This window comes from Dipodomys ordii, unplaced genomic scaffold (assembly GCF_000151885.1).
Source record: "Dipodomys ordii isolate 6190 unplaced genomic scaffold, Dord_2.0 Scaffold27, whole genome shotgun sequence".
Classification (NCBI taxonomy): Eukaryota; Metazoa; Chordata; class Mammalia; order Rodentia; family Heteromyidae; genus Dipodomys; species Dipodomys ordii.
Window position 1 is genome coordinate 16,841,589 of NW_012267243.1, and position 10,623 is coordinate 16,852,211.

Here is a 10,623-nt window from a genome sequence, read left to right on the forward strand (position 1 = left end):
GTCTGTGCAGTTGAATTATAGCTAGTACAGGGTTTTGAAATATAAAGGGCCATATGATAAGTATTTTGAATGGAACAATAAAACAAAAGCCCAATTAGAATCGGTGAAGTACGAAGGAAAGAAGAGGAAAGTGCAAATGGACAATTCTTTAGAATATTTTGCTGTGGAGGGTCAGGGTAAAAAAAAAAATGTAGCAATGGTCTCACTGGAAAATGAACTATGAAAGTTGTTGGTGGGGATGGGAGGAAAAACTGGGAGAGAGCATGGGCAAGGGTGACACTACCCGTAAAACATGAACTCCAACTGATTTATGTAACTGTAACCCCTGTGTATCACCTTTATAATGACAATTAAACATTTTAAGCCGGGCACCGGTGGCTCACACCTGTAATCCTAGCTACTCAGGAGGCTGAGATCTGAGGATTGCAGTTCAAAGCTAGCCCGGGCAGGAAAGACCTCAATTGCTAATGACTGAATGGATAGAGAATATTTGTAATTTGCCAAGACAACACCATTAACAGAAATAGAACAGTCTTGGAAATACTGTCACATTGACAATTAATGAGACATGAAAGATGCTAGGAGGGCCCTAGAAAATCGTGTACAATTATTTGCATTTTAGAATATGCTCATTGATACTGACATGTTTCCTTAGGAATATTTTTAAGGTTTCACTGATTGTGAGTAATCTTGTAAAACTATTTCTTGTCCAGGACAGAAAACCTGAAGCTCCAATTAGAAAGTTCCAGGTTTCTCTGAAGCTCTTGGGACTCAATGTTTCCAAAATTCTGTTAATGAGTAGAAATTGTACTTGCCTGGTTTAAACCCTGGAAAGACAATTCTCAGCAAGATTTGTTTTAAGAAGACACTTTCCATAGCAATCAGACAATAGCCCTCAGTGATGAATAGGGTACAACAATGGACATTAGCTCTTTATCCCCAATCTCAGAGCCGTGGTACCTCACCTCCTGACCTTTTGTTCCTAAAATTGTCAAATTCAGACGCTTACTAAGGAATCACTGGTAACTGACTAATAGGAAATACCCAGAACAGAAAATGAGAGTTGGTAGTTTACAAGTGTAGAGAGTTACCAGGGCAACTGCCAAGGATAATGTTACGCAAGTGAAATGAATTCTTTGGACTCCTCTTTTTCCATGTTTTGTGCCTTCTCTTTCTATAGACATCAACCAGATATAATGTATCACTTGATTTCATCTCCCAACAAAGGTGATTTAACAAACTAATCTACAGGCAATGATTGCTACCTAATATAATCATATTGTCAAATGAGAACACTGGCCCATGGTATACTCTGTACTTCTTCCCAGGGCTGGGGAGTGTGTATGGATAGGGGCTTCCTAACTCCTCCTTCCATTTTATCCAACTAACGTGTATTGAGCATCTCTTCTGTGCGTCGTGCTAGAAACTAGATCTTGGTAAATGTATGATTACCATATATCACTTAATTCTCACAATAAACCCATGGTGCATGTGTGTGTGTGTGGGGGGGGGGTTCCCTGCTTCTACTGGGCTTGAACTTCAAGCTTAGGTGCTGTCCTTTGCTTTTCCCCTAAAAAACACTCTACCACTTGAGCCACACTCTATTTTGTTTGTTTGTTTGTTTACTTATGTATTTATTGTTTAATTGTAGATAAGAGTCTCATGGACTTTTTTGGCTGCAGTGGCTTTGAACCATGATCTGAATTCAGATCTTAGCCTCCTAAATAGCTAGAATTACAGGCTTGATCCTTGGGTGCTTTTTACCCCATGAGGTTACATTTATGATTTAACTGGTGCTAGAACCAGTTAGATACTCAGAACCAGTTAACTGATTGGATCAAGGTAACCCTATTAGAGAACCAAGAGCCAGAGCAAGGTCTCACCTCAAAGCTCTTTCCACTACTGTGTGTTTCCCTAGGTGAGACCTGAGTTATTCTCAGAGAGAGAAGAATCGCAAAACCTGAAAGACAAGACTACTATAAAAAAGACTATCAGAACAGATTTTTTTACTTACTAGAAACTACAGGCTTAAAAATATAGTTGGAGCTATTTGAGAGATTGAGATCTGAGAATCATGTTCAAAGCCAACATGGACAGACAAACCATGAAGATTTATATCTCTAAGTAGCTAAAAGCTGGAAGTGGAGGTGTAGAGTAGCAGCCATGAGCAGAAAAATGCTGAGCAAGAGTGTGAGGCTTCATGTTCAAGTCCATGTACCAGCATCACACACACCAAGAAAAAAGTTTATATATATATATATATATATATATACATATATAAACAAATTTACATACAATCTATACATAAAAATAATATATACATACATAAAAAGCTTTCCTGATAGTTTACACTAAAATAAAGTGAATTACAGATAGACTATAGTCAACAACTAAAGAAAGGAAAGAAACAATAGCACTGGAGATGTGGCTCAACTAGTTGAATGTGAGCCTTGAGAAAAAGCCAAGGAGCAGCAGGGGGAGGTGCCACGCTCAAGCTATTGTCACAAAACAAAACCAAATAAGAAACCACAAAAATACTTCAAGGATATGGTTTATGAGTCATTTAGTCTTTTGGTATAATATATTTTTTATATAATACCACAAATGGGAAGTTTGTAAATTCAGATTTTTATTTTATTTTATTTTTTATTTTTTTTGGGTCTGGTCATGGGGCTTGAACTCTGGGCCTGGGCGCTGTCCCTCAGCCCTTCAGCTCAAGGCTAGTGCTCTACCACTTGAGCCACAGCGCCACTTCCGGCTTTTTTCTTTTTGTTTATGTGGTGCTGAGGAATCGAACCCAGGGCCTCAGGCATGCAAGGCAAGTGCTCTACCACTGAGCCACCTTCCCAGCCCCAAATTCAGATTTTTAATAACTTGATATCAGGAATTTCCATAAGCAAAGTTAAAAAGCAAATGGAAAACAGAAAACAAAAATTGTGGAATGAATATCTGAGGAAGAACCTTTGCAAAGTGAAAGGAATGTTCCTCATAGAAAAAAATAAATTGCTGAGAAAGCCGTTTCAAACAAAAAACCCTAAACTAGCCACATATATGGGGTAAAGTTCAACTTCATCGATTTCCGGCTCAAAGAAATACACACTGACCAAGGAAATGTGCATACATTTTAGTAACAAGCAAAAAAAAAAATGTCTATTGTGATGTTTTTAATACTGACAAATTGGAAGCAGGTGTTTAAATATACAACAGAGACTGCAACTTACAGTGAAGTCATATAGTAAGTACAATGCAGTTATTATTTATTTCCAGGTCTGCTGCAAAATTGGAAAGTTTACCCTTACAGCATTCCATTAAAATGCCCACGCCCAGGGAGAATGTCAGTGATTCACACCACCACTGCTTTTCTAAAACCCTTCAATACTTTGCATTGCCTCCAGGATTTAAACAACAACAAAAAAAAAGAGCTTAATTAGCTCTGAAAACAGTTTGATTTGAAGACAAGTCTTGGTGGCTCATTCCTGCTATCCTAGCTAAGATCTGAGAATCCTAGTTCAAAGACAGCTTAGTCAGCACCCAAGCCATGACTTCAAGCCCTGTAACAAACAAAAAATAAAAATAATCAAATAAATATTTGTGTTTTTCTCAAAATTTCCCTGGATGGGGCTGGGAAAGTGGCTCAAGTGGTAGAACACTAGCCTTGAGCTGAAGAGCTGAGGGACAGCGCTCAGGCCCAGAGTTCAGGACTCACAACCAGCAAAAAAAAAAAAAAAAAGTTTCTCTGGAAAATGTTCTAGCATGAGTCTACTTTTAAGACTTCTTTATGAAGATAGTAGAAACTGTTTTCCCAATAACCCTGGCTCCTCTGCTCTTGAGAGTGTATAAACAAAATCATAGTTGTGTTGACAGAGAATTAGAAAATTGCACTTAACTCCATATTGAATCTTCTGCCATGGTAGACAACTTAAGATTTCTTTTATTTCCTTACATTTGAAAACTTAAAAACTAATACATGTATTTGGTCTGTCATTTCTTTTTTCTTTAGAACAAGATGTTCTGTATAGTTACTTCAGAGATTATAATCTTTGAAAATGGGAAACGGGAAAACTTCAATCAGGGAGGATATGGGAGAAATTGGCAAAGAGAAAACAAATTATCTGGTGGTAGAGGTTGCCTAGATTATTGCTAAACAGGGTGAATTGGGGCAAAAGATAATAAATAAAGGAAGCAATTAACTAAATACTGGCAGCCTATGGCATTAGAAAAGTTTGTTTTACTCAAATATAGAAAGAAAATGAGAAACATAAAGTAATCATGGAGACTAGAACTGTTAGTCCTGGATTTCTATGAAATTTTAATGCTATCAAAGCTATCCAAAATTTCATCAAAGAAACTACTTGAGGGATCTTTGTCATTTGCTGGAGGTATGTACAGGTACAGAAGATGAGAGTCAGGGAACACCAGTTTGAACTGTATTCTGTTGCTTATCTCCAAACTTCACTACCCGCTCCTTTCTTAGATGCTTATATTTGCTTGGTGCGGATTCAGGGATTTACTTAGCATATAAGAACCAACAAAATATAATGGCACTCTAAGGTGCAGACCACATTTTTCCATTGGTTTTCCTGAGGGTTTTGTTAGATCACTCAGCCCCGCTGTAGCCCAGCACAGCAGGAGCCTGGATTCCAATTCAGATCTATTGCAGCCACTGCCTTGCAGGAAACACATACACTTGGTTAGCCTGCCAAAGTCTCCCTCCCCCTCCGGGGTACAGGGGGCCAGGCTTGGCAGATGAAGGTTTCCTCAGGAACCCAAGGTGGCAGAAGCCAGCCCTCCTTCTTCCCCTTTCGATAAAAATCAGCCAAACGATGGTAACATCTGTAAAAAAATAGCCTCAGGAGGTCTACACCATTCCATAACTACCAACAACCAGGTACAGTACTCAGTTTAAAAAACAAAACAACAACACAGTACTAGAGACTCAGCTCAACTCTCTGGCTGATGAGGCCTTCCAAAATAAAAGGGCCCTGGACTTATTGACAACTAAAAAAGGGGTAACTTGCCTTTTCTTAAAAAAAAAAAAAAAAGTGTTGCTACTATATTAACATGCCTGGAAGACTAAAACAAAGCATCAAAACTATAAAAAAAAAAAAGATAGCTGTAATAGTCTGGGAAGGTGGCTCAGTGGTAGAGCGCTTGCCTTGCATGCATGAGGCCCTGGGTTCGATTCCTCAGCACCACATAAGCAAAAAGAAAAAAGCCAAAAGTGGCACTGTGGCTTAAGTGGTAGAGAGCTAGGCTTCAGCTGAAGAGCTGAGGGACAGCACCCAGGCCCAGAGTTCATCCCCCATGACCGACCAAAAAAAACAAAAAAATAGATATCTGTAAGGCCCAACCAGGACTCACAGGTCTTTGGCAGCCCCTTACCACCTGGCAGCCATTTTTCTGACCCTCTCTAATAGTACCTTGCCTACACAAGTGTCTGCTAAACATTCTTAGAAAAAAGATGCTCCTGAGAGGGTACCGGTCAAGCACTACTTCATCTCTTTACAGCAAGCAACTCCAGAAGAAACCGCCTCTGCCCACACTCCTGGCCTGACACTTGTACTTACTAAACAGCAAAAGGGGGAAGTAGCACGCCCTCCATCTCAAGTCCGCGCCCCTGCCACAAACCCAGGTGATCTGGACCGGCCCAACTGCAGCTGGCCTCCAGCCCTGGCTGCTCCTCCCACTCCACTTCCCAGAGTGGCTGAGGAAGTCTTTATGGGCCAACACCTGACCGGGTATCCTGGAGGGGGAAGTAAGACTTTGGCATCCTAACCAGTTGTATTTGTTTCCCTGCAAGGAAGTGACTAGGATAGATCTGAATTGGAATCCAGGCTCATGCTGAGTTGGGCTATGGAGGAGCTGAGTGATCCTATAAATCTGACGCTGAACAAAGGACAGGCACCATTTCTCCCTCTCCCGTGAAGGAGATGGCCATGTCAGGCCCTGCTGACCATAAACTCCTTTTGCTGCAGGTGATGTGTGGTCTTCTGGGATGGTGGCTTTTACACATTGTAGACTGATCCGTATGAGTGAGATTCAAGTGTTTATGTTCTGAGGTTTATTATCTGCTTAGCAAATAAGAAGGCCAGCATATTCCTTGAACCTGGGAAGTAGGTTTTTTATTAAGACTGCAATTTTTTTCTTATAAAATGAAAATGTTAAACTACATTAGAATTGTCTTGTCTCTCCGGATACTCTTAATAGCAAGGAAGGTGTGATCATCAAATAATTACAAGGAAAACAAATATCCCCTCCCTGTACCTGGTGGGGGCGTATAAAGTACTCTTGGCGTTGATGAGTGCAGTTCTCTGTATCTTGTCAGTTGGAAAACTGTGGACATTTGCGGGACCAATGGACAGGACCACCAGGAGTGAAAAGGGCAAATAGCACTGAACACAGCCCGTTACCTGCCCATCAGTATTCTCTAACAGGATGTTAAGTGTGTCTGTCTGGTGGAGGAGCCTCTCCTCGCACGGAGGCATTACACAACCCCGCAGCTGCAGGGCAAACATGGGGACAAGGGAACGCGAGTCCTATTCTACCGCAGGAGCTGAAGACAGGTGCTGCCGGAGCAAGACGTTTCCAGGCTCATCAGCTCAGCTTCCAAGAGGGACACGGCTGTATCCCTTCACAGTTTCCAGACCGTGAGTGACTGGCCCTTAGCCGTCTCCATGGGGGTAAAATGCCCTTTCCTTTACTAATATTTAAGCAATTAAGTGGTGCTGCTTATAATTTTTAGTTTTTTTCTTTCAAATCCATAAATAGTATCACCCCAAAGCACTTCCCTAAGACAACTTTCTTTGTAGATGATCTTACTTTTACAGGTTATATGGCAGAAAGTGAGACCTTATCTCAAAAATAAGAGCCCAAGTGGTAGAGCACTTGCCTAGCAACAGCAAGCTTTTGAGTCTGCCCTTCCCAGAAAGACGACTCATTATATATGCATATACACACGAAATGCATAATATGTATACACACACACACACACACACCAAACATCACACATACACACACATCTTTGATATTTGTGATGAAAACAGACATTGGTAGGGTTCACACCACTAGGTGGTGGAAGTATAAAGCTTTACAAAGACTTCAGTTGAGAGTCTGTTTAAAGATGATGAGAGGTGGATGCGATTGGTAAAACATTCTTTTGTCTCAACTTACCTATGAAAGGATTGTAAAATGTTGAATGTTAGTAATAGTAAAGCTCATCTGTCATGCATGTGGTAAATGTTGAAAACTGTCAGTCATGGTCCTTCCTGAACTGGGGATGATACCTATCTTTCAAGGTTGTTAAGTATTTTTTTTTTTTTTTGGTCCGGTCCTGGGGCCTGAACTCTGGGCCTGGGCGCTGTCTCTCAGCTCTTCAGCTCAAGGCTAGCACTCTACCACTTGAGCCACAGCGCCACTTCCGGCTTTTTTCTTTTTGCTTATGTGGTGCTGAGGAATCGAACCCAGGGCCTCGTGCATGCAAGGCAAGCGCCCTACCACTGAGCCACCTCCCCAGCCCCAAGGTTGTTAAGTATTAATCAAGATGCCATACAAGGTCTCACTGATGGACCTCAAGTAAATATCATATTTAATAAAATCGAAGCTGGACGTTTATGATACTTCCAAGAGAGAAAATACAGTACTGTTGTTTCTATAGCTAATGTGGCAGACATCAACTCCAGAGATGCTGACACATGTACATTTTTGCACTAGAGCTAATAAGAACATTAAAATGTTTTTCTCCTTTTATTCCCTACTATTTAACTCTATTGGTCCCTGAATCTGAAGAAATCTTCCTATCAAGACTAACACAGCTCCAAGTAGTCAGCCTTTAAGCATTAAGTTATCTGTATCACTTTTATATTCTTTATCAGATTCCTCAGTGTCTCCTTTCAATACGAATTCAACCACTCAGCTCCAATTCCTTACTATATAAGGCAAATATTAAAAAAGAAAAATCTTCTTCCTAGTTCTAGCAGGTCTTCAACCTAATATTTAGGTTAACTACCATTTAGTGACCTAAATCTAGACATGGAAAAAAAGAACAAAGAAAATCACATTTTATGTAATACCAAAAGTAGTAGAAGGGTTAAACAGAATGAAGACGGAGAATAGAAAACTTTTCAACAAAATGATTACCAAGATCTCATCAAATGTTCAGGGATACTTTCTCAGTGTCACCCAGCAAATACAAGGGTAACATAATTGGCTTATTACTTGTAGAAACAAAACTAAACCAACTCTATAATCTTGGGGCGGGGGGAAGAACTAACAAATTGTAAAAGAACAGAAATTGAATATCCACAAGTTTTGGGTCACTGGGTTTATTTCACTTAGGTCTCTTGGCAAATATTAACTTGGATACTTAAATGTCATTTCAATTAGGTACCTCTTTAGTCCTTCATCAATTACTTCAAGGATCCTAGTCTCAAATACATCCCTTTCTTGTACAAACTTCTGAAAAAGATGAACACCTCCGCCAACACCGAAATAATGTGCTTTGCTGGCCAAGAGCACCCTTCCATGCTTCCCCAACAGTTGGAGGAATGTCTGGTGCAAAGCACTATAATAATCAGGGTTGTAAATAGTTTCAGAGGTGAGAATGAAGTCATATTTTACAAAGAGTTCTTCACTGCTTAGTACAAGCTTGCAAAACTCAGACCATTCTCCAGAAAAAAAACGACATTTAGCTAATTCCTGTGCTACTCTTGATTTTCTGCATCTTTTCACAACCTGTTCCTTTACATCGTTTTCTTCATCTTCCAACGTCGAGTTACCCAGGAAATTAGGTAAAGTCACTTCATCAATCACCAAACTGTTATAATCTTGAAAATGAACTTCTCTGGCCCCTACTTTGAATGCAAATATACCCAGCAACCCTGATCCACAGCCAAGATCCAACACTTTCTTCCCAGCAAAGTTCACTTTGGCCTTTGTGAAATGAGCCAGAAGATCAAAAGTACATTCCCAGATTTTTAAGCCTCCTTCGTAAACACCTGGAATCAAATCAGAGTGAGAGGAAAGGCTTTCTCCAGGGAAGTTCCCTTTCAACAAGCTGTTTTTCACCACTGACAGTCTAACCTGCTGGAGACCTGGTAGCATTTCTCTGACCTTATTTTCTAACACCTTCTTTACGTCTTCAGGCATCGCATGCTCTTTGGCAACTCTCAAGCAGGGCTGATTTTTACCTGGCTCCAAATCCCCTGGTCCCTTTGTTGAACTGAGTGGGCTATCAGAGTCTTGGGAGGGGTCTGAATTTTCCAGTGATGTAGTTTTCAACAAATGATTCGAAGGCACCACAAATGCTGCTGTGGGACATTTTCTGTCCCTCTGTGTTCCTTTTCCACTTTCTGTGGCTGATGATTCTTTCGAGGAATCCAGGGTCAAAACTCCGTCCCCAAGGGTGGTAAACTGGTCTTCTATTGTGAAATTAAATTGAAAGGTCATCTTCTTCTTCTCAGCACCCAATCCTTCAATTCAAAGGAAGATGCTTCAACTTCTACACAATGTGATGATACACTCAAATCTGCTTCAGTTATTCAATGAGTTTTTGTTGGGTCAGTTTCTGTTTAGCTGCTTATACACAATGACAAGCACTTAGAAACGTTTCTAAAGACTTTTTATAGAGTTCTTTGTTCTTCTTCCAACTTAGCCCTAAAGTAGAAAAATAAAAAAAATGATTAAACCAAAATGTCTAGAATATCAAGTTGTATTCCACATATATCTCCCTTTTCTAAAGTAGCTGTATAAGTGTGTATTAGGTTTGGGAAAACACACACTTCTACGCTCAAAAGTTGGAGAAGAAAGTAAATTAAGAACAGCAACAGCAGCCATGGTAGCAGCAGAATGAATATAAAAGTTCAAGATTTAAACGCTGCTTGTTTGTTTACTTATGCATGCACGCACGCTGGCTACACTGAGGTTTGAACTCAGGGCTTTGCTTTTTGCTCCATTTGCACTAAGTCCTTGGCTTTCGGCCCGGACTCCTCGTGTCTTTTAGCTGTCTTCGCTGTGCCGACCCATCCATCCTCTAAACCTGCACCATCTGCTCTTCCTGCCTAAGAAAGTTCACGGGATTTAAGGCTGCATTTTGATTTAGGGAGCGTGGCTTTAAGGTATGTACATGTACTTTCTGGCGTGGGTGCACATGTTCTGGCGCGTGCACACGTACATTCTGACATATGCACACACGCTCTGGCGTGCACACGCTCGTCCTGACACGCGCGCACACGCTCTGGCGTGCACACGCTCGTCCTGACACGCGTGCACACGCTCTGGCGTGCACACGCTCGTCCTGACACGCGCGCGTGCACGCTCTGGCGCGCACACGCTCGTCCTGACACGCGCGCACACGCTCTGGCGTGCACACGCTCGTTCGGACACGTGCACACACGCTCTGGCGTGCACACGCTCGTTCGGACACGTGCACACACGCTCACTCAGGTGACTTCATCTAAAGCGTTCGGTCCAAACCGGCGTACCGCGCGTTCCCTGCCCTGAGTGAAGGAATACAGACCTCCGTGTGGCGGCAAGGCCCGCGCTCACCGCGGCCCGCGCCGGGGCCTACCGGACGCGTCGCCCTCGTCCGCCCCGCACGCACGCACGCACGCAGGCACAGCGGGGCCG

The 10,623-nt window shown here is 41.6% G+C and overlaps 1 protein-coding gene across 1 annotated transcript; it reads right to left on the reverse strand.

Moving 5' to 3' along the window:
* Nucleotides 1-8,302: 8,302 nt before the first annotated feature.
* On the reverse strand, nt 8,303-9,884 carry Mettl18 (methyltransferase like 18). The gene has a single exon (XM_013015791.1). It carries the CDS (start codon nt 9,442-9,444, stop codon nt 8,350-8,352), a length of 1,095 nt encoding a protein of 364 aa, XP_012871245.1. The 5' UTR covers nt 9,445-9,884; the 3' UTR covers nt 8,303-8,349.
* Between the last annotated feature and the right edge of the window lie 739 nt (nt 9,885-10,623).

What these genes read in the sequence shown, in the direction of transcription:
- Mettl18 (XM_013015791.1), bottom strand. Translation starts at nt 9,444, where the DNA reads ATGACCTTTCAATTTAATTTCACAATAGAAGACCAGTTTACCACCCTT.